Source organism: Chrysochloris asiatica, unplaced genomic scaffold, assembly GCF_000296735.1.
Source record: "Chrysochloris asiatica unplaced genomic scaffold, ChrAsi1.0 scaffold00053, whole genome shotgun sequence".
Taxonomy (NCBI): domain Eukaryota; kingdom Metazoa; phylum Chordata; class Mammalia; order Afrosoricida; family Chrysochloridae; genus Chrysochloris; species Chrysochloris asiatica.
The window spans coordinates 18,215,901-18,241,010 of record NW_006408571.1 but is presented as its reverse complement, the minus strand read 5'-3'; the positions used below and the strand labels follow the sequence as shown (position 1 = coordinate 18,241,010).

Genomic DNA, 25,110 nt, shown 5'->3' with positions numbered 1-25,110 from the left:
CTAGGAAGAAGCCTATTATTTAACATTAACCATATTTTAACTTTAAACATAATTCATTTCTTAAAAAAATAACACTGTCTTTGATCAGATAAAGGGGAAAAATGGCTTGTAGAATGCCACACAACTTTTCACAAGTAGCTAAACAAACTTTCTTTCCCTTTTAGAAAATTAGTCTGTATGCTACAAAGTTTCAATTATTAAAGTACTATAAGCATCTAGAGAGTGTCACTTGATTTTTAAAAAAATATTCTCAAGACAGTATAATGAAAATGGAAACACTTGATGGGAGACTATGCACATATGACCATGGAAACAATGCACTAAGCAATGCCACTTCATTTCTGTAGTGGTTTAATGTAAGCACATTTTGGTAGGAGAAAGGCATTTTGAAAATAGAATACCAAATGATACACCACAAAAACCCTTCCAAAAAAAAATAAAAGAAGTCTGGATTACCTGGATAAATAAGCTTTTTGAATTTGCATACTACAGGCTTTAAAGCACACAGACTTTCAGCAACTCTACTAATTTCCATTAGAAAGACAGAGAAGTGGCACTTACTGGGATAGTACAACCCCATTTTGAAGGCATGTGATGTTCTGAATATGTGAAAGAACAATAGTAGTATACAAAATACGATTGCATAAATTGTGTTCTTCACTACTTACTATATGAGGCCATTTTTAGACTCAAGGTAAGTTTCATGTGTTAGTTTTAAAATCCTGAAACATGATAGAACAGTACATTCAAAGTCTGATTCAAGGAAACTCTTCAGTGGTTCAGCGCTGTCTGAGAATGTACTAACCAGGAGAAAATCGTATTCTTTAAAAAATAAGAAATGAAATGTTTCAGTAACTCAGAAATCCAGCTCCTTTACCATTAAAGATGGTCTTCAGCACAGCAGAGCTACTAGAGTAGAGACAAACAACCATCTTTAAAAACACACACACACAAATTTCGTGTGAATGAAAATAAAAGGTAGACCACGTAACACTGTGTCACTGTCCTGGGAAAGAAGTGCTCAGAGTACACAGAAAGGACTCCATGGCTGGTCCTGGGGAAATCCTGGGGAGTTTGTCATTGACCTTTTACACTACTGCAAAAAGTAAGTAAGTAATATCCTGTTCCCTCAGTGAGGTAGAATCAGTGACCTCCCAAATGAAAACCCAGGAGCGGATCTGAAGAAAAATGAGAGCCCAGGAAAAGCTGCAATTACATCTTGATGCCTTCCTGCTGGCTGAGCTGTGACAATGTTTTCTTAATCCGCAAAGCCGTCAGTCTGGCTGCTCCATTGGCATACCAACATTCTCTCATAATTTTAGCCATAACTCTCAAGGCCTACAAGAAAATAAAAGGAAAATAATGAATGCATGAACCACTTTCCATTAATCTAGATTAAGAACCTTGACCTGTACACTTTCTTGTTGAAATGAAGCATATATATCCAATGTTTTGGTTTCGGCATCATTGGTAATAGTAAATGAATAGAAATGACCAAGCTCTCCATCTAGCGTATTAGTGCCACCAGCAGACCTAAACAGTGAAATCCTAAACCAGCACCACTGGATGAGAAAATGAGGGAATGTGAAACTCCCCCACCCAACAGGAATTAGTGTGTCAAGTCCCACTGGATGTGGTCGGGAAGCTCAGGTTAAAAATACAAGAATCAGCCTATGAAGCAGTTGGAGTTCTAGATACATGCCTCTCCTCAACTTCACATCGACCCCAGAGGATGGTGAGGCTTTTTTCTCAGAGAGGGTAAAACCAAGTTTCTGGCCTAGGGAACCTGAGGGCAGAAGTTTTGTGCTGAAAACCCACTAAAAGTGAGCAGCAACTTGGGACATACTGTGCCAGAAAGGAGACTGAGAGCAGCTTCTCTGGGGAATCTGAGCAGCCCCAGAGGAAAGACCTAACGTGACTGAAATCGGTGGCTCCTCAGAGGTCACCCTAAAGATCAGCCGAAAAGCTCCATTCACAAAGCTGCTTCCTATCACCTTCCAGTGGCCTTTTCTAAGTACACACCAGAACTCCAGTGAACAAAACCCCCAAATCTCTGACTTCATAAAGCGTAAATCCTCTTGGGGTAGGCAACATAATAAATACGTAAAATGCACGACTGTGTAGATGCTGGGGATATGTGCTATTTTAAATAGGTAGAGGGGGAATGACTCATTGACAAGGTAATATTAAACAGAGAATTTAGCAAATGAGTAAACCAAGAAAAAGGAAGCTAGAGAATTCAGGAAGGAGGATTCAACATAAGAGAGAAGCAAAAGCGAGTCTCAGGCTGAAAGGTGAGAGACATCCCCAGATGACACTTAGGCACTGGGCCTACAGAGCAGCCAGTCCAGACTGGAACAGGTCACAAGGGTCTGGAAAAGACTTAGGTATCATCCTGTTAGCTCCATAACCTTGATTCAACTTTTGCAGACTACTGAGAGATTTATACAACCATACAAAAGGAAAAGACTGAATTAGTGCTAAATACACAGAAAACTAAGGAAATTAAGGAAAGAACAAAAATGACAGTGATGGTATTTATTCAGCAAGTTATGATAGCCATCAAGTATTGCCATGTGTGCTCTTAATGATGACTGTTACCTTTTTTTCTTTCTTAAAAGCCATATGTGTTTGATAATAATCTGGTTTAATTATTGAAAGAATATATGAATACTTCAAATTTGTAGTATCTGGACTAAATTTTAAAGACACAAAATCTGGTCCCACTCTCCTTTGTGGAACTATGTCATATGCAAATTCTTTAAGCAAGCTGATATGTGTCTTACCCAGGCCTGGATATCTGATTTTGTTTGAAGCAGCTTAGAGCTGTCTGAGGAGTTCTACTGAATCCTACATTATTTTAAGATGTAAAACCAATTACTAAAGTAACAAACTTTCCATTGCCTCCAAGCTAGAGGACTTTGAAGTTGTAAGAAAATGCCTCACCTCACCAATATTATAATAATGGTAACAGCTAGTAATTAAGGACAACTTAGAGAAAATCTAATGAATTTTTACATTTAGAGTTAAGTAAACATTTCTAGGAGTCCGGGTGTGGCACTGTAGAATAAGCACTCCCATAAGGTCGGTTTGAACCGCAAGGTCGGAGGTTCAAAGTCACCAACCATTCCTTGGACACCCTAATAATACAGGGTCACTATTGAGTCAGAAGAGATTCAACGGCACTTACCAATAACAAAAAACAATTCTAAGCCTTGGTGTGGCACTGCAGGGTAAGCACTGGACTGCTAACTTCAAGGTCAGCAGTTCAAACTCATCAGCCACTCTCAGAAACCCTATCCAGGGTCACTATGAGTTAGAACTGACCCTACAGCACACCACAGCATTTCTAAAACCTTTGTCAGAAGTGAGGCCAACAGAGCAGTCTGGAGGCTGCTGGGAAGTAAGTGGTCACATGGGCAGTCAGAACAATTCAATACACCACCACCTGGACCATCTTCACAATCATCTAAGACCTTCCTTTTACAAAGGGGGATGGCAAGGCCACAGGGAACAGAAATGTTCTGCCTAGAGAAAGAGACTAAATTGGCAGCCAGGCTGGTCTAGAATGCAGGCCTGCCCAATGCTGGGCTCCTCTACTGGCTGCAATGGCTGAAGGGAGGCATTCATTTAAAATGCAGATGCCATGGTTCATGTGACAGATGATCTAGACACTGTTCAGATACATTAACAATCATGTTCCATGGCCCTTTTAGAATCTGGTTTTTATGTGGACCAGTGGCTAAAACTGGTCCACATAAAAACCAGATTATTCTATTTTTATTTATTGGCTTAAATTGCCATAGGAAAGGAAGAAATGGGAATTCTTATTGTTCTTTTCCTTACAGAAAAGTCACACAAGTTTCCACTGACTAAGCAGAAGATTGTGTAAATATCCAAAAGAAACACTCACTTCACAGCTCTGCCACCTGTTTGGAATATTTGGTCTTAACTTCTGTTCACAAACGACTTTTCTCATTTCTTCAACTGAAGGGTCAGAAGGTACAAGGTCATAGTAAGGCAGCTGGTAATCTTCATGAATTCCTGTAGTAGTTTTAAAAAAAACAAAATTAAGTTTTATTTTGAAACATTCACTCACAGATAAAACCAAACCATTCTTTGACAAGACAGAAAGGGGGACTTTCTTTGAGTCCTAGTACTGTAAAAAGGAGCTCTGGTAGCGTAGTGGTTACGAATCGAGCTGCGAACCATAAGGCCAGCAGTTCCAAACTACCAGCCGCTCTGCGGGAGAAAGATGAGGCGTTCTGCTCCCGTAAAGATTTACAGCCTCGGAAACCCTGTACAGGGTCGCTATGGGTCAGAACTGACTCGACGGCACTTAACAACAACTGTAAATTAGGTAAGCAGAATAGGGCTTACATCTTCCTCCGTGCATGGATACTAGCTCCACACCTTGAAACTAACTATAGCTAAGGCATCAGCTAAGACTACTTTGATGACGGTTTCCTACAGCTGTGATAACAACACAGATGTCTCCTACAACTTCACTATGCAGCAACTGATAGGGCTAATTCTGTGGGTGTGAGCACCTCACTGGTATGGAGATAAGACTGACATGTGAATCTTACAAGGCAAATCTGAGGCATAAATTGTTCTCGACTTGTATCTGTCAATAACATCATATTTGTTACAATACAAAGAAATACACTGCCTCCTCTCACTGCCCCCAAAACCTGGAGCCCCGGGTCTCCTGGTCAAGCATGGGCAGCATCTAAGCCTAAGATTGCCTTTGTAAGTTAACATCTCAAAGTGTTCAGTCTGAAACAAAACCTAAAGGTTACAACAAACTAATTTTTTTAAACTTGGATATAAATAATAGTTATTATCATGAAAAAAAAAAAAGAAAGAAAAGAATTATCTCCTCCCTGTCCCAAAGGAACAGGAAACTCATTTTAAATGATTTCTGTGACACCTATTAATCATAAGCAAAAGTGAGAGAAGCAGCCAAGAGGCCAAGCTCTGATACCTTAGATAGAGCTCACTGTATATAAATCAAACACAATCTCCCAAGTAATTTAAACAAGGCTCCCTAAGATGAAAGTATCACTTTGACCCAGATACACCCTAGAAAGAGTTTCCTATGTGTCTCCATCAGTCATTCATTCTAAATAACGATATTTGAAGATAAAAGATGTTGGGATCAAATGTGTCCCAAGATGCACAGGGAATTAGGAAGACACCACAAGGCTGTGCATTTGCACGACATTCCATGTCCCTACTGCAAGTCTCCTCCCCTTGATTTTCTCTCGTGCTCTCAGGGATCACCTGTGGGACACAACCTCAGGCTGCTGATTGTGTGCAATTCACTCAAAACAAAAGAAGCCAACTCTTGAGCAAACTCTTAAGATAAACTGTTGGGGATAGGGAAGCAATTTACCACCAATGGAACATCGTCGGGCAATTTCCCAGAACACTAAGCCCATTGCATAGATGTCAGCACGCTTGAAGGATTCAAAGTGTTTCATATTTATGGAATCATCTAGAACTTCAGGAGCCATGTATCTAAAAGAGAAAGTAACAATTTATTTTATAGAATGGTGACCATATAATTTTTGTACTGTTTCATAATTTTCTTTTTCCTCAGCAGAATAAAAAATAATCAAAATTAACTAATTTTAAGACCTTTCTCTCTTCAAGCATGTGAATGATTTTTTTGAAAGATATAATTCTTGAGTATTATTTTAAAAAAGTCTAAAAGTACAAAGTAGAGTCCTGGTATGACAGTGTAGGATGACTGGACTGCTAACTGCAAGGTCGGTGGTTTAAGCCCACCGTTGGTCCTTTGAAACCCCATACAACAAAGTACAAAGTAGGAAAAAATATATATCTTACTACTACTACTACACATCAACAACTTTTTGATGACCATTATTTCAGACATCTTTCTACACAAGTATAGATACAGAATCAATACTGTATAACCACTATTACATTGGTGGTGGTTGTGTGCTGTGGAGTCGGTTCCAACTCATGGCGACCCTGTACAGGGTTTTACACTCAAGAAAAATGTTAAATATTCACACTAGTTTCTAAGTTAACTATGTCAACTAAATCCCACGAAAAGCTAAAATAGCAGTTTCATAATATGCTGTCTCATGATTTTAACTTCCAATAAAAGACACACATAGACAACTGTTGACTATTACAAATGTCTTAACATACACCACCTGCTTTGTCATGTGTGATGTGGGATTATGTGCTCTAATCTAGAAGTCTTCCCACTGCAACAAGATGAAAGGAAGGACAGGGACCTATTCCAGGGAACAAAGTACTAGGGAAAAAAATGAATGTCAGTCCATATTGATGTCACACTGTAAGGCTTCTGTAGCTAAGGTTTTCAAACATCATTAGGCTTCCGAAGTTTCAAAGACCCTCTTAAGACCATAGGACAGGACCCATAAAGACCTATAGCAACCACTGTCCTGGACCAATGATCCAGTTGATAGTTCTGAAAAGTCCCTAGGTGAATCCAAGAATTCAGTCTGCAGAAATACTACGGAAGTATGCTGTGACACCCACAACAAGAGCTTTCAAGTAAGACAGGGCCAGGTTAAAATCTTAGTTCATCAGCTCTCCAGACACAGGAAACTGGCCCCATTATTTAACTTCTTCACCTCTGAATTAGTGGCAATGAAACCTACCTAGTTAGTTCTTTTGAGGATTCAGGATTTCAACAAATATTGAGGACTTACCACATTCTAGGCACTGTAATGAAAGCAAAGTGAGTACCACAGAAGGGAAAATATGCTCTTAATAAAGCATATGCAAAGGCTCCAAGAAAGAGAATGACATGTTTTTAAGAAATGAAAATAGCTGAGCTAATTACAACACTATTTAAGGAGAGCATTAAATAAGATAATATATAAAAAAAGGCCTATTAAAATGCTTGGTACATACTGATGGTGATGGTTATGTGCTTTAGAGTTGGTTCTGACTCATAGCAACCTTATGTAGGTTTCTGAAGTTGTAAATCTTTATGGGAGTACAAAGCCTCATTATTCTCTCAAGGAGTACCTGGTACATTCAAACTGCTGACATTGCAATTAGCAGCCCACCTCGTAATCCATGATACCAGAGCTCCTTTGGCACATTAAATACTATCGCTATTATAATCAATATGTTGCTCTTGTTGTTAAGTGCCATCAAGTCGCTGCCAACTCATATATTAGACCCTGTATAAGCTGGTGAGTTTGAACTGCTGACCTTGCAGTTCAAACCAACTTTGTGGCCCAGTACTTATCCTATACAGCACCACACCAGGACTCCTTTGGTAAACATTGCTGTTGTTACGTGCTGTGGAGTTAGTGCCGACTCACAGCAACCCTATATAGGGTTTCCAAGGAGCAGCTGGTGGCTTTGAACCACCAACCTTGCAATCCAATGCAGATCCTAACAGTATTTTCTAGAAGGGATTCTTTTCCTCATCAGACATCAGAGCTGGCAAGACCATGAGATCTTTTACTTATAGGCAATCTAGTAAGGTAGACATTTGAGTCTGAGAAAAAATACGCACACAAACTAGAGGGAAAAAAAACTACATTTATGGAGGCAATAAAAATTTACCTTTTTGTTCCCACTCTGTGATTTGGAGCAATATCGATTGTGTCAGTGGCAGAATCGTGTCTTACTGCCAGTCCCAAGTCTGCAATACAGCAAGTCCCATTCTTCTTTACTAATATATTCTTTGATTTCAAATCTCTGTGTGCAATGGCTGGTTTTCCTAAAGAACAAACAATTAAACACGATTGGTTATAAGGTAATACTATGTACAACTTTTACCTTCAAATTCAAAAGCTTCTATTCCCACCCAAATGTCAAAATATTTCACACAGGCAATTACAAACTCAAGTTCAAGTGAAAGCCCTAACAAAAGGCACAGAGATTTTACTTCTTCCAGGAAAACAGACAATAAGATGCTCTCAAAGATAATGTTCAAAACCTTAAGTCTAAGAAGTAAAGACTTGAGAACGCTAGTTAAATTTCCAGTCCAGATACAGAATTATCTGGATCACTTCCCTCTTCTATCAACTGGAATGTTGTTGCTTTTAGGTGCAACCTTATGAACAGGAGACTGGAGCACTGACCGGTCCTGCACCATCCTCACAATCCTTGGTATGTATAAGCCCACTGCTGCTCCCATTGTATCTTGTGGGGAGTCTTCCTTTTTTTCTCTGACCCTCCACTTTACCAAGCATGATGTCCTTCTCCAGGGACTGATCTCTCCTGGTAGTATGTCCAAAATATAGAAGAGGAAGTCTCACCATCCTGGCTGTGCTTCTTCCAAGACTGATTTGTTTGTTTTTCTGGCAGTCCACAGTACTTTCAATAGTCTTCTCCAACACCATAACTCAAATGTATCAAATTTTCTATGTTCTTTCTTATTTACTGTTCAACGGAAAATATCATAGTTTGGTGCACTTTAGTCCTCAAACTAACATCTTTGCTCTTAAACATTTTAAAGAGATCTTGTGCAGCAGACTTATCTAATGCAATACATCTATGATTTCTTCACTGCTGCTCCCATGAGTGTTGAGAGAGGACCCAAGCAAAATTAAGTCCTTGACAACTTCAATTTTTTCTCCATTTATCATGGTGTCATTTATTGGTCAAGTGATGGGAGATTTCTGTTTTCTTTACATTGATTTCAGTGTTCCATCTGGCGAGTTCCTTGCATACAGTCTTTAATGTTACTAAAAAAGGTAACTGAAATGAAGAAGTCATTGACCCTGCAAAATTCTATCATGTGATCCCCAGCATCATTTCTATCACCAAGGTCATATTTTCCAACTACTACTAATTCACCTTCTTTGTTTCTAATTTCTGCATTCCAATGGCCAATACAATCTTGATTGCAAGTTTGATCAATTTCAGACTGAAGAAGTTGGTAGAACTCTTCAATTTCATCATCACTGACTTTAGTGGTTGGTATGCAAATTTGAATAATGGTATTAACTGGTATTCTTGTAGGCATACAGATATTATCTTGTCACAGCTAACATTATACGTCAAGATAGATCTTAAAATGTTCTTTCTGATGAGTGTGATGCCATTCCTCTTCTATTTGTCATTCTGGCATAGTAACGCATGTGATTGTCATGCCTAGGATCTTGATCTTTTTGTATTTCATTTTCATTTTTGACAACTTCTAATTTTCCTAGATTCATACTTCGTACATCGCACTTCCCTGTTATCAATGGATGTTTACAGCTGTTTCTCCTCATTTTGAGTTGTGCCCCATCAGTGAATGAAGATCTCAAAAGCTTTACTCCATTTGGATCATCAGAGTTAAGTCTACTTTGAGGAGGTAGCTCTTCCCCAGTCCTGATGGGAGTGTCTCCTAACCTGAGGCGGTGTTTCTCTTCCAGCATCATAGTTGACATTTCAATATAGTCACAGAGTTGTACAACTTTCGTCAGAATCAATTTGAGACTACTTTATCATACCAGAAAGAAGCTCCACTGATGGTGCTTCCACTGCTCTTCAATGCCTAAACATTCAGAAGTGCTCTGCCTCTCCTTCTTCTTAGTCTGTCTTAGTCTGGAAGCTCAGATGACACCTATCCACGTGGCTGACCCTGCTGGTATTTAAAATACCGATGGCATAGGCTCCAGCATCACAGCAACACACAAGCCACCACAGTACAACACACTGACAGACGAGTTGTGAAACTGGAATGTGCTCAGTATCAAATATACTGCCTTTAATACTAACCATGAGGAAAAGTACTGTTAAAAAATGGTAATAATTTGGGAAAATTAGAACCTTCAAACATATACCATTGGTGGAATATAAAATGGCAGGCACTTTGGAATCAGTCTAGCAGTTTCTCAATTGGTTAAACATAGAGTTATCATAGAATCAGCAATTTCACTCTTAGGTATAAGCTGCTGTTAAGTGCCATCAAGACAGTTCCGACCCAGAGTGACCCTGTATAGGGTTTCTGAGCAGTGGCTGGTGAGTTTGAACCACCGACCTTGTGGTCTAGCACATTAATCCATAGCGTCACAGCAGGACTCCTAGTTAGGTATACATGTTTTGAATACTCTTAGGCATATGTTGTTGTTGTTGTTGTTAAGTGCCGTTGAGTCGATTCCGACCCATAGCGACCCTGTATAGTGTTTCCGAGGAGCGACTAGTGAGCTTGAACCGCTGACCTTGCAGTTCAAACAGCTTTGCAGTCTGGCGCATTAACCCACAGTGCCACACCAGGACTCCTCTTAGGCATATACCCAAAGAGAATTCAAAATATATGATGAAAAAATCCTCATGTACCAATGTTCATACAATAGTCATAACAGCTAAAAATAAAAAAGGGAACAACCTAAATCTCTAGCGATCAACGAATCAGCAAAATGCAGTAAGTATATCAATGCAATGGAATATATGAGAGGGCTTCAAAAAGTTCATGAAAAATTCCATTTTAATTATCTTTGAATTCCATTTTTTCACACTGATGAAGTTTCCTTATATATAGCCCATAGAACAGAATGGTGAAGTAGAGACATGATGTGAAAGGAGCCAGCTACAGATATCACATATATTGTAGGATTTCACTGACACAGATGCCCAGGGTAGGGTGATGGAGAGACAGAAATGATGTTAGTGGTTGCCTAGGGCTGAAGATTTGGGGGGGAATGGGACATGATTGCTGGTAAGTATGGAGCTTCTTTCTGGTATGATAAAGTAGTCTCAAATTGATTCTGACGAAAAGTTGTACAACTCTGTGACTATATTGAAATGGGTAAATTGTAAGGTATGTGCATTGTATCTTAAAGCTGTTATTCAAAAAATAATCATTACAAAGATGGAAATGGCTAGTATGTGAAACGAAGTGGTACACTGTGTCATGTGCAGAGTTGGGGAGGCATCCAATGGAGCAAGTGGACAATTATCAGAGCAAAGAGGGGTAACGGCATGTGACATCATACATAGCATAAAGCCATACCCAAATAATTCATAATGAAAAGTTATTATTTAACTTTCAGCTCTAATACTGTATCATATAGTCTTCTCATCTCAGAATCCAAGTAGAATTATCACCTGAAGGCCAGATACCCTTTACACAGCAAATTGTCATTTACAAACTACTTTCACATTTCACTTGATGTATTCTTTTCACCTTGAGCTCCAAAACTCAGCTCTTCCAATGATCACAAGACTGGATGCTACTTTTAAGAACCCAGGAAAATGCCAGTGTTGTTACAATGACTAGAGAATTAGTGAACAGTTCCAGATTCCGAACTTCAGCTTGAGACTTTTAACAGAAGATACAATGTTCTTGTATAAGAACTCGTTTTAAAACATTTCCAACCAGGAGGACTTCTTGCAAAAATTTTCTGAACAGGTATTATATTCATGAGAACTTAATGCTTAAATGACAGGACTGCTTAAAGAATTACCTTGGGTACCAACAATCTCCATGTGAAGATGGGCAAGTCCGCTTGCTGTAGACAGTGCGAGTTTTATCATTCCTTCCACAGTAACTGTGTATCTATTCAAGTAATCAAAAAGAGATCCATGCTCATGATAATCTGATACCAACCAGAGTTGAGTCCACGTACCATTGTCTGCAAAACAAAATAAGAATGTTTCCACTGGATTATGATATTTATTCAAAGGCTATCACTTTTACAGTCAATCCTGGATGGATCAGACTTCTGTAACATATTGCCACCTTATGTTTATATGTATTTCTTTAATATTTTCTCATGTCTTCAGTTTGTCTTATGCCCTCTATTCTTGAGATGAATCCTGGATGACTGCCTAACATCTACATGCACAGAACATGCAGTGTCCATAGGAAACCAGCCCACGAGGGGGTTGTACAGTTTGCAAAAAAAAAAAAGAGTAAAACAACGACCAGGGGCAGGCTTGCAGGGTATACCCTTTGGTTGGTTGAGGATGCATGGAGTGGATCGTAACCATGGCAACGAAACGATATACAATAGGATGAATGTAAAAGTAATGTTCTCCCATGTAAACTATCACATAATTCACAATAAAAAAAAAAAAAAAAAGAGTAACACATGCACATTATTTGTGCAAAAAGACAGTCACCTTACCAATCTAGAAATATGAAATTGTATTTCAGAGATAGAGATTTTCTTTAGGTTACACAGTAGCAGAGCTGGAAATCCTTAGTGCTTAGAAAAATGCCTCGTTCAGGGTAAGTGTGCAGAAGTTGTTTTGGGGAAGTAGAAAGAAGAAAAAGCAAAAAGGAAAGGTGGAAGAGTGTGAATGGAACACATCTGGAGCCTAGTATGGTCCCAGAGAGAATGGAACATTATGGGACAAAACTACAAACATATTTAAATGATGAAATAATGAATTTCAGTTTAAGATTATGTATGTACACAGTTTACAAAGAAACATGATTATGATTCTGGCTTTGATAAACATCATAAGTAGTGGTACCACCAACATGGGGGCGTGGGGTGGAGGGTGGATGCTAAGATAGGAACTGAACTGTCAAGAAAGAAGAAAAATAATGGGGAATGAATGAAATCTGACACAAGGTGATTTTGAATATTTGTTCTGAAAGTTCATTTTTAAGCTGGTACATGAATTTGAAATGTGTTTTCCCATAGGAATAATGGTAAAGGTTCTAGTTAGATTCCTAGGCTGGTTCTTGAAAGCCTATCTAATCTAAAAGCCAAATATGGAGAACGATATATTGAATGAAATAGTGAATTAATAAAGCAATGCCACAGTACGAGGAGGCAGCATGATTCAGTAGCAGATGTACACTTGGAGTTATTCTGGCCTGGGGTTGGAATCCAGGGCCTAGCTGTTATTGACCATGTGACCTTAGACAAGTTTCTTAACTAACCAAACCTGTTTCTTCTTTGACTTACAGGGTCACTATGAGTCGAAATCAACTTGACAGTACTTAACAACAACAAGGTTCTCTATAAACTTTTTCTCTATAAACTCTAGAAATGGACTCTGTCCAAACTTGTACATTTTCTATTCCATGATACACGTGCCCAGCAGCCTTATTCTGCTTGTGCTGTTGGGTAACATATCAAGCCAGTTCTGACTCATAAAAATCCCATGCATAACAGAACAGAACACTGCCTGGTCTTGAACCATTCTCATAACTGTTACCCTTGAGCCCACTGCTGCTGCCACTGTGCAAATCCATCTTGTTGGGGATCTTCCTCTTTTTCATTGACCCTCCACTTTGCCAAGCGTGATGTATTCCTTCTCCAGGGACTGGCACTTCCTAATAATACATCCAGAGTATGAGAGACAAAGTCTGGCCATCCTGGCTTCTAAGGAGTATTCTGGTTGTATTTCTTCCAGCAGAGACTTAATTTTCCTTCTGGAAGTTCATGGTACTTTTAATATTCTCCTCCAACCCCATTAACTCAAATCTAGCAATATCTCTGTGGTCTTCCTTACTCACTGTCCAACCTTCACATGCATATGAAGCTATTAAAAATATTATGGCTTGGGACAGGCACAAATTAGTCCTTTGCTCTTGAACACTTTAAAGAGGTCTTGTGTAGCACATCTGCCTGATATAATACATGTCATTTGATTTCTTGACTGCTGCTTCCAGGAGTGTTGATAGTGGTTCCAAGCAACATGAAGTCTTTGACAACATCAATCTTTTCTTTATTTATCATAATGTTGCTTATTTGCATGCTTATTAACCATGACTGAATTTTGAAAGGCTCACAAACATAAGAAACAGGGCTCTTTTCTTGAGGTAAGTGACAAGACAGGCAGAAGGAAGAAGACACCTACATGGCTATATGCATATAAAGGATTCCCTAGGAGGGAATTAACAAACAAAAAACCAAACAAAGTCAGGGAAGAAGGGAAGTAGAGCGGAAGGACTAGATTCTGAGCAAAGTTTCCTTATCCACTGACAAAGAAGAAAACAGATGCTGGGAAGAGCAAGTGGAGGCTGTTAGTTCCCATTGTGACCAGCAGATGGCAGCACTAGCTTGAGTGCTACTTGAACAAATGTGAAGAGAAAGTCAGGCTTCAGTAGCACTGCTCTGTGCCTGTATTGTCTGTTTGTAACTTAGGACATGCTTTAGATGGGCAGGTTCAAGTCTCAGAATGAAGACTTAAAAGTTACCACCAGGGTAAGTTACTTATGGGAGTACAGTAATTACTATTTGTAGAATTAGAGCCTTCATACTAATCAGTATGAAGAGGAAGAGTTCAAAGATAAAAATTAAGAATAAACGACAACAAAAAGCCCATGGTCACATTACTTAAGTAAAGTCAGGAAGAAGCTAAATGGTGTCAAATACAAAAGAAAGTGAGAGCTAAGGATTTGGTCAGACTCAGATTACTGCTTTTGTTTAGCGTTTTCACAAATGTTTAGTGTCCACTGATAATCATTATCTTTATTGTCACATTCATCACTTCCCCCAACATCACAAAAAAAGAGACAGTCACACATGTCTCATGATGGGATGTGACAGAAGCCTAATTATGCAATTTGGGGACTATAATAAAACCTGAATAGGAACATACCTGATGACTTAGAACACAGAATACACTGAAAAATCCTATGCATCAAGAAGAGATGAGAAGGCTTCCAAAAGTTAGTGGAAATCTCAACTGGCATAACATAATCCACAAAAGCAACATTCTACATCCTACTTTGGTGAGTAGCAAGTGGTAGCTTAAAAGTTCATGTGTGGCCATCTAAGGTGCAGCTACTAGAAACTGAAAACACTTGGAAACAATGAGTCCAATGAACTAATGGACCATGTGGACATCAGTCTCCATAGCCCTGAGACCAGAAGAACTAGATGGTGCCTGGCTAGCACTACCAACTGCTTGATCATCACATCAGAAAGTCCTAGATAAAGTGGAAGAACATGTGGACCAGAACTCAAAATCATAAAAAAAAAACAAAACAACCAAGCTTAATGGTCAGCCCGCCTCAGTCGTTCCTGTGGCTCATTTTTCAGCCAAGCACTAGATAGGTATATACAGAGAGACATCAAAGTGAGGTATGAACACAACAGAAAGGTCAACCGTTCAAAATCAGAAGGACAGCGTTTACCTAAGGACAAAACTCACAAGGGTTAAGAAAGCAGGAGAATAGAGAAAAGCCACACAGGGAGGAAGTGGGGTAAGAGATGTTGCACTGAGGAGACTGCAAGTGTGTGGCCTGCTGAATGTAAAGCTGGTGTAAAGCCCTGTAAACCTTCACTCGATTCACAATGAAAAGGTTTTTAAAAAGTTGGTGGAAATAGTCTATTATCTTTCAACTACATTTTTCCATCAACTTTTTAAAGCTCCTTCATACTTTTTCTATATTATGACTATACTCAATAACTACTTTGAACTAAAATAACAAAGGTACTCCCCTTGCACCACCAAACCCCTTCCCTCCCCAGGTGTTTCTATTTTACAAAACCCTTTTAGATTTAGGAACATGTTGTCAGGAGCCAGATTATCTTTAAGGAGTTCCTGTTTCTAAAGGTGTCTAATATAGTCTGTTTTGACTTCATGAACTTAATCTATGACAAATATCTATTTCTCACTAAAATTGGTAATGTTTAGTAGGCAGAGCCATAAATGAATGTAGGCAGATTTTGTTATGTTCATCAGTATATGGAAAAAGCACATGTTACTAACCTTTATTGTCTGCAGCTATAAACCCGAGAATGTTTTCATGACGTAGCATTACAGTTTGATAAATCTCTGCCTCACGAAACCAGGAGCGTTCTTCTCTTGATGAAAATATTTTAACAGCAACTTCTTCTCCCCGCCACTTTCCTCGCCAAACTTCTCCAAAGCGACCTTTGCCAATGCTTTCTTGTAACACAATAGTTCTTGCGATTGTTCTCTGAACCAGTAATGGTAAACCTAAAGATAAAAATGATCAGCCAATATGATCAACCAAACCATGCTTTCAACACATGATAGGCACTAAAGAATGATTCAGAAAAGTGTAACTCCTTTCAGATCAACTTTTAAAGGAATTTGCAATCTAACTAACTGTGGGAATAGATTGAAAGTATATTTGCATCAAAATAATGATAAATTGAAAAGAAGTCAAGAAACACAATAAAGGAATCCAGAGTCTTGCCTACGAAGTCCAGGTGGGCTCTATAAAGTAAGTGGAATATAGGTTTATCCTTTACAGAAGGGACAGAACCAAAGGAATGAACAGAGGCAAAGGTCAAGCGTTTAGATAGGAGAGAGATGCAAGCAAAGGTAGAAAGGAATTAGTAACTCATGTCCAGGAGACTGCTTAGACAATAAGCAAAAGGAGATTGAGTGTGGCATAAGGACATGGAGAGTCCTGAGTGCTAGGCTCAAGATGGCCAATGAGAACTGTAGGTGAAGAGGAACATTAGAGCTTTGACTGGGAGAAAAAAATTAAAGTACCTTACTTTAGAATGACAATTCTGGAAATAGTTTTACTAGAGGGAAAAGAAAAGAAGCCACTACAGAAACCATTTCACGGCAAGCAATTTACTTGTAACTGGCTACTCAAGCAACACCAGTACCCTAAGGAACAAGCATCAAATAACTTGGTAATGGGGCATTTCTGCTTTTGTATTAATTCAACTTACCTATTTCATATTTCGAAACATTGCCACACTAATTTCATTTGCAGAAAAACATTTTAGCTACTTAGAATATTTAAGTAATACTTTATTAAAGACAATTCTAATTCACATAAAATCATTAGTTCTAATTCACTAATTACACAATCGGCTACTAATCGAATAGGCAGTGGCTTGAACCTTCTATCCACCAGATGCTCCACAGGAGAAAGACGTGGCAGTCTTGTAAAGATTCACAAGCCTTGGAAACACTAAGAGGCAGTTTTTTTCTTTCCTATAGGGTTACTAGGAGTTAAAAATCAACTGATGGCAACATATATCCACTCAAGAATTATTACCTTACATTATACTGACACTAGCAAATAAAATAGCAATGAACATGATGTTTTATACTAACATTTTATTTATTCAATCTATATACACTTCATAAGGAGCTCTGGTAGCGTAGTGGTTACGAAACAGGCTGCGAACCTTAAGGTCAGCAGTTTGAAACTACCAGCTGTTCCGCAGGAGAAAGATGAGGTTTTCTGCTTCCATAAAGATTTACAGCCTCAGAAACCCTGTACGGAGGGTCACTATGAGTCGGAACCAACTCCACGGCACATTACAACAACAAATATACACTTCATCTTTCATTTCGGACATGTTATCAGAAGGGACCAGTCCCTGGAGAAGGACATCATGCTTGGTAAAGTGGAGGGTCAGCGAAAAAGAGGAAAGTCCTCAACGAAATGGACTGACACTGTGGCAGCAGCAATGGGATACAAACTTACAAGTGTGCGGATGGCTCAGGACTGACCAGTGCTTTGCTCTGTTGTGCATGGATTGCTGAGTCAATACCAACTCGAAGGCACCTACAAGCAGCTGAAACGTACACATCAATTTGTGCCATTTGTAATCTATATTCAGGGTTGCTTTCTGGATCAAATTAACTCAATAATGTGGTTGTTTGTTAGGTGCCATCATGTTAGTTCCAGTTCCTAGCCACTCTAATGACAACAGAGTGAAATGAAACACTGACCAGTCCTGTGCCAGCCTCACAACCATTCCTTTATCTGAACCCATTGTAGCCACTGTGTCAATCCATCTTTGAGGGTCTCCCTCTTTTTCATTGATCCTCTATAATACCAAGCATATTCTTTTCTAGGGTCTCTTATGATAACATGTCAAAAGTACGTGAGATGACAAAGTCTTGCCATCCTCGCTTCTAAGGAGCATACAGACAGTACTTCTTCTAAAGCAGATTTGTTCATTCTTCTGGCAGTCTATGATATGTTCAATATTCTTTACTAAGACCATAATTCAATGCATCAATTCTTGTCCATTCTTCCTTATTTATTGTCCAGCATTTGCATGCATATGATGCAATTAAAAATATTACAGAATGGGTCAGGCAGACCATAATCTTCAAAGTGACACCTTTGCTTTTTAACACGTTAGAGATCTTTTGCAGCAGATTTGTCCAATTCAATATGTGGTTTGATTTCTTGACTTCTGCTTCCATGGATGCTGACTATGGATCCAAGTAAAATGAAATACATGACAACTTTAATCTTTTCTTCATTTTACATGACGCTGCTTTTATTAGTCCAGTTGTGAGGATTTTTGTTTTCTTTATGTTGAGGTGTAATCCTTACTGAAGACTGTAGTCTTTGCCTGGCATTAAGTGCTTTAGGTCCTCTTTGCTTTAAGCAGACAAAGTTGTACCATCTGCTTTACACTGCTATTGCTGTTAAATGCCGTTGAGTAGGTTCCAATGCATAGCAACCCTTTATAAAGTTTCCAAGGAATGGCTAGTGGGTTTGAGCTGCCAACCTAGTGGTTAACAGTCCACTGTTAATCCTACTATGCCACACCATTACTCCTCATCTGCTATGGCAGATTAATGAGTCTTCCTCCAATCTTGATGCTATGTTCTTCTTCCTATATTCGAGCAGCTTCTTGAATTATTTGCTCTGCATAAAGAATAAGTACGGTGAAAGGATAAAACTCTGGAACACATCTGTCTTTCCTGATTGTAAACCACGTACTATCCCCTTGTTCTGTTTGAATGACTGCCTCTTGCTTCTTCATGAGCACAATTAAATGTTCAGGAATTCCCATTCTTTGTGATGTTATCTATAAAGTGTTATGAGCCACACAGTCAAATACTTTTACAAAGTCAATAAAACACAGGTAAACATCATTCTGGGTTTCTTTGCTTTTAGCTAATATCCACCTGATGTCAGCAATGATATCCCTCATTCCAAATCTCCTGAATCTGTTTTAACTTTCTGGCAGTTCTCTGTTGATATATTGCTGCAATCGTTTTTTCATTATCTTCATCAAAATTTTACTTGAGTGTGATATTAACGGTTGTTGTTGTTGTTGTTACTGGTAAGTGTTGTTGAGTCAGTTCTGACCCATATCATCCCTGTATAGGGTTTCTAGGGAGCAGCTGGTGAGCCTGAATCACTGACCACGCAGTTCAAACCAATTTTGTATTCCAACGCAGTAACCCATAGTGTTGGATAATTTCTGCATTCTGTTGGATAATCTTTTATTTTGAATGGGCACAAATATGGATCTTTGTTTTCCAGTCAGTTGGCCAGGTAGCCATCTTTCAAATTTTTGGCACAGACAAATGAGCACTTCCAGCTGCATCCATTTGATAAAGACATTTCCATTGGTATCCTAGTCTGTCAATTCCTGGAGTCCTGATTTTCACTAATGCCTTCAGTGCAACTTGGACTTCTTCCATCAGTACCATGGTTCTTGATCATACACTACTTCTTAAAAAAAGGTGAACGTTGACCAGTTCTTTTTGGTTTGGTAGCTCGAGAATGTTATTATTAGGTGCATCAAACCAGTTCTGACTCACAGTGACTTTACACAACAGAACCAAACACTGCCCAGTGCTATACCATCCTCTCAATTGTTGTCTGAGCCCATTGTTGCAGCCACTGTGTCAGCTCGTCTTGTTGAGGGTCTTCCTCTTTTCCACTGAAATGATCTGCTCTCTTGGGTTCCCTAACATGAAACTACTTATAAATTCAAATGTAAAATATTTTAAAGTAATCAAAAGTTTTTCTCTTTTCACCTGTAAGTTTCAATAGGTTCTTTCCTCCCCTTGCTCTGTCGTCCATGCCTCCCACAAAGCAGTCCATAGTCTAATTATGAACAACTATTTTTATAATGAGACTAACAGCAAAAATAGCTATAAGAAATGTTTATTTGAATTAAGGGACTCTTCTGTACTATGACGAATCAATTCATAATTATGTTGTTTAGTTTCAAGACTAACCAGGTACAAACTTCAAGTGTTCTTAAGAGTTAATTTCAGTAGACTAAACTGAAAGCTACGAAGGCACATAATAAACGAAAAAGGGTTGATGAAAAAGGGAAGTCTGAAAATGCCTGACTCACTCTGGACTTCTGTAAATGGTATGGACAGAGGAAGCCTAACAAGACAAAGTTTTTTATCTTCTCCAATTACCACTGGATTGTAGCTATAGAAAATTCAAAGCAAACCTAGATGTAAATTATCTGTCTTTACTTACTACAATCATTTTCTTCTATAGAAAATGAACGTAGGCCTCTATTATCTCTACCTATTTATTCTTAGTACCTTTAGAACTGCTTAAGAGAAAACGTGAGCAGGGAAGACAGGGCCTGCATCACTTCACATACCATGGACAACTGAAGTAATTCCTGAACAACATGCATCATTACAAGAGATCATAAACATGCAGGGGACAAAACAAACACTGATCTAAGAGACTCTTCCAAAAGCGAGCACACACGTGTACCCTCATAGATGCACTTTCCACTGGAATCACAGCTTATGCATGGGTACAAGCACAGTAGTGATCCAAGTCAAGGATTAGGGATCTTCAAGGTTCATGCTGCCAGAACCGAGGCTCAGAGGTAGCAGGACTTTACTTACAAGCACCAGTTCCCGGCACAGGGTAGCATGAAGACTTTCTAACAACTAGAAAGGAAACAGATGGCATTTTCTGCTATCATTCAACAGAAGGTAGTTTCTGCCGGGATAAATTCTGAGGACATTTAGCACACAATGAACATACAGCTTAAAGGATGCCTTCACACTTAAGCTTTTCTGACAATGAAGCAAACTGATATTGCATGTCTCAGAGCTTTATTCCAAACAACTTTTCAATCAGAGTAACACCTGCCATTTGGACAAAACTTTATCAGTACTTTCAAAAAAACATCGTATATCATTCCAACCTCAAAATAACCCAATGGCAGACAAAAGGCAGGGATCACCACTTTGATTTTAAAGATGAAGTAACTCAGGTCTGAGATATCAGCTATCTGCCCAAAGGAACGTCAAAGAGCTAGAAAACCAGAAAGCCAGCTTTTGAGCACTAAGGCATCAAAGGAGGAAGAGAAGTTTTCAGACAATAGAAAGCTGTGATCCTTGATGGATCTAGAAATACAAATATGGTAGAAAAACAACTCATCCCACTTCTGTATTTCATTTCTATGCTTCAAAGTAAACAACTAGAAGCTTACTCAGAAAACAATTGCCATTCATGCAGCAATTTCTTTACTCATTTAGGTGGATTTGTCCCTCTCCAGGCTTACTTAATACATGTCATCACATGAAGTGGCAAAAGTTCTTTGATTTTCCTGGTTGTAAGTTTGGTACCAACAGAATTGGCCCAAGGAATTAAATCGCCACCTGGATTTTCTGTGACTGGTTGTTGGTTATCACACTTTTGATCCAAAAGAATTTTCCAGGAAAAGCCAGATCTTTTAATGCTACCTGATTATAAAATGAGTGCGATTTTCATTAGATGTATTTTCAAAACTTCATTTTACACATGCATTTATTTAGACTTATACTGTTCAAAGGATAAACCCCCAAACAAGCCTGCAGCCACTGAGTCGATTCAGACTCACAGGGGCCCTGTGGAAGATTTCCGAGAATGTAATAAGCTTTATGGAGCAGACGGTCTCATCTTTTTCCCATGGTGTGGTTGGTGGGCTTGAACTGCCAACCTGGTGTTAGCAGCCCAACATCTAACCCAAAGCACCACCCGGGTTTCTTTTTCAATGGATAGCCTACATCAATTAAGAGTCCTAACAAACCTTCAAGTATTACAGTAACCGTTGCCTTTTTACTGATGAAGAAACAAAAGCCCAAAGAGGAGAAACATGGTTTAGATAAGGTTATAGAGCAAATCAATGATAAAGCTTAGATTGGATACTATAAATTCTGGTAGTATTCTATTCCAATAGAAACGCTCCTCTCTTAGTATCATTCCAACTACATGCAAAATAAACAAATAAACGATAATTACCCTTTAGCTTAAATACAAAGCATTGCTATGCCAAAATCCACTTGAGGGGATGATTTTGGCATTTAGCCAGTCTATTTATGATCTCACAAAAATCAACAAACACAACTGAGAAAAACAAACATCACAGAGGTTAAGGATCCACAAAACTATTGTAACCAATAAGTCAGTTGGGTTTCTTCCTTAAGTGAGAAAATGACTTAAGAATTAATTAATTAAAAATAATTTAAGTCTGAGTTGAAAATAGCAATTCTGTACCATGCTAAAAAAGCAAATAACCTTGACAATTCCAAAAACAATTTTGTCACACCTACTTTCAAATATAAAAATAATGTTGCTAACCACCCCTGAATAGAATGGGTAGCTACATCAAATCAAGGGCAGATCACTTGACCATCTTTGAGCCTCGCCATGAGAGGAATTGTCCTTATTCTTTCTCTCACATTGTTCCAAGAAGCAAATGAGGTTATGTAGGTGAAAATGCTCTGAAATGCGTACAATCGTGGAGCTGACTTATTGATTTATCATAACAATAAAAGTTCCACTCTATCTGCACTCTAAGTAGCCATACTTAGAAACAGACCAAGCCTAAAGACCTTATTACACTCAAACCTGGAATATGGGTCACACTACTTCAAGTTTTAAACAAACTAAGTCAACAATTTACTTATTTATAAAACAAACAAGAAACAACTAAAAATAAATCCATAAAACAAACCAGTTTCTGTCAAGTCAATTCTGACCAATGGCAACCCAACCCTATGTGTTAAGAGTAGACTTGCACTCCATAGGGTTTTTGTGGCAGTGATCTTCTGGAAGCAACTCCCCAGGGACTGGGTTCCAATGCCAACCTTTCAGTTATTAGCCCAGCACTTAACTGTTCAAACCACCCAGAAGCTCCAATAAGAGAAAGACTAGAGTTCATCTTTTCCTTAGGAAAAACATTACCTTACCTGATCCAGAGCCTGATGTTGTCATATCATAAATTAAATCTTTTAATGTGGTTCCCTCTGAAATGAAAGGGCGATCAAGTGAAGGGTCCTCTTCATTTGGTACTCGATGGTGAATGACAGTGCGGTTATGGCAGATATAGACCATCAGCATGAGTGAGATGCACACAAAGCACACTGGTCCAGCAATGACAGCTGCCAGCTGGACTGGACCAAGGCCGGATGGCGGCTTTCCTGAAAATGGGCCCAAAATGAAATCAACATCAACAGTACCACAAACATTGCAAGTGGCATCCACATTGTGCTGATTCTCGACATTTCCCGCAGTGTGACGGCCACCACTCAGTCAGACAAAAGGACACAGGCCTCAAACCCAGATTCATACAGTCTTCTCTCTGGTCCTTTATTTTAGGATCATTGGTCCTGACACCTATTTACTCTTCCTATATTTTCCAATCATCGTCTAGATCACAAGGCCAGCCATTGGTGCCATTCTAGGACCTCAGCACTTATCCCCCTCAAGTCACTAATAAAGCAACCATTCACCGGCAACAACTCCAAACAGCAGCCCTGGAAGCCCTTCATTTTCATTAACAACGTTTGGCTTGTCTTCTTATCCCTAGGCCAGTACATGCTCACAGCAGGAAATAAATGTAAATACCGATGAACGATGAACAAAATGTACAACTAAAAACTACATAAAGCCTCACTATCCCAAAATAACTCCTATTTTAGTACACTTGTCTACCAGTTTGTTTCTTACCTTTATATATCTTTCTTCTTTGCTTGCTTTTAAAAAGAAATAGAGCTTGCATGTATATATTGTGTAGTCTATTCAACCATCTGGATGGACTCTTATATCTAGATTAATTTCTTATAAAGAATCTCTTTTAATAATTCCTATTTTGCATTTCTGAGAAGCACATTCATTACAATTACGTTCACATTCACCCTGAGCCTTGCTAGATTACACTGCTCACCATCATTTCTTTCATGTCACACCTTTCTCACTTTTATGCTCTTAATCTATAATAATCCTATTTCTTAATCTATAATAATCCTATTTCTTAATCTATAATAATCCTATTTCTAGTACTTTCTTTTAGGAAGAGTACATAGGTCCTTGTATACTGAATAGTTCATGTCTAAAAATGTCCACAGAGTCCTAGTGTGGTGCTGTAGGATAAGCACTGGACTGCTAATCACAAGGTCAGTGATTCAAACCCACCAGCTGTTCCTTGGAAATCCTATACAGGACTGCTATGAGTCAGAAGCAACCTGAAAGGCACTTAACAACAACAAAAATGCCACTGCCTCATTGGATATCAACAATAGCTTAACTTACTCAAACAATTTGGGTGACAGTCAATATATGCTGTCCCACTGTCTTCAGGCATTTAGCAAGGTAAAAATCCTTTGTACCACTATTTTCTTGGGCTTAAAAACTAAAGGAACTTTTTTTCTTTACTCTTGAAATTGATCAATTTCTTCAGCATATATATTTGGGTAAGGCTTTTTTTGCCTGATATTCTTATCTCTTCTGCCAGCTCTTAAGTCTTTCTCTGTAATTCTAATAGTAAATGTACTGAATCACAAAGTACTTCTATGTTTCAGCTTGGTCATGGATTGTCTTTTTCTCTGAATTATATATAACTCAATTCCTCAAGCTTGTCTGTAAGTGTCCAGACTGCAGTTCACTAGCAATACTGCATTTTAGGAAACATTCATCAATCGAGCTTTTCTTTGGAATGTTCTTATTTCACAGAGAACAACTGAAAATAGGACTTGGACGTCTCCAAGTTTTCCCTGCTTGTTACGAAGTGCTGTCAAGTGGATTCCGACTCAGTGACCCTGTATAGGGTTGCAAGTTAGCAGTCCAGTATTTATCCCACAGTACCACACAAGGAGTCCCTATCTTAATGTAAAAGCCTATTTCATGGGTTGGTACCCACTCTGATTTATCCAGTTCTACTTCTTTTGAATCACTGAATCTTTTCATTTGGTCTTTAGCTGTTTGCTTATTAAGATAATAAGAATGATAATAAATTGAGAAAGAGAAGTTTATATTTGTTTACCATATGAAATGAGGTGAGTTCTTTACAAGGCTTTGTGAATCTCCATTCAATCTTTCAAATCCCAAAGTTGGAAATGGGAAAATTTGGAAATATCATTTGCTTTGCCACAGTAGAATTGCTGATTCTGTAGTATAAACACTAACTGTGAACCACAAGGCTGGCAGTCCAAGCCCACCACAGCCACTCCACAGGAGAAAGACTGAGGCTA

General features: G+C 38.7%; 1 protein-coding gene across 2 annotated transcripts in view; it reads right to left on the bottom strand.

Annotated features, from left to right (window-relative positions):
- Window positions 1-485: 485 nt before the first annotated feature.
- Window positions 486-25,110, bottom strand: part of TGFBR1 (transforming growth factor, beta receptor 1) — a 75,379-nt gene continuing 50,754 nt past the window's right edge. The window contains exons 3-9 of one of the 2 annotated variants that reach the window (XM_006863149.1): window positions 22,831-23,061; window positions 15,634-15,864; window positions 11,421-11,588; window positions 7,585-7,741; window positions 5,399-5,523; window positions 3,914-4,044; window positions 486-1,338 (exon numbers count right to left, since the gene is read on the bottom strand). In XM_006863149.1, the coding sequence (XP_006863211.1) occupies window positions 1,213-1,338; window positions 3,914-4,044; window positions 5,399-5,523; window positions 7,585-7,741; window positions 11,421-11,588; window positions 15,634-15,864; window positions 22,831-23,061 (1,169 nt within the window). In that variant the 3' untranslated portion in view covers window positions 486-1,212. Of the gene's footprint in view, window positions 1,339-3,913; window positions 4,045-5,398; window positions 5,524-7,584; window positions 7,742-11,420; window positions 11,589-15,633; window positions 15,865-22,830; window positions 23,079-25,110 lie in introns of both variants that reach the window. The other variant, XM_006863150.1, reaches the window with a different exon arrangement.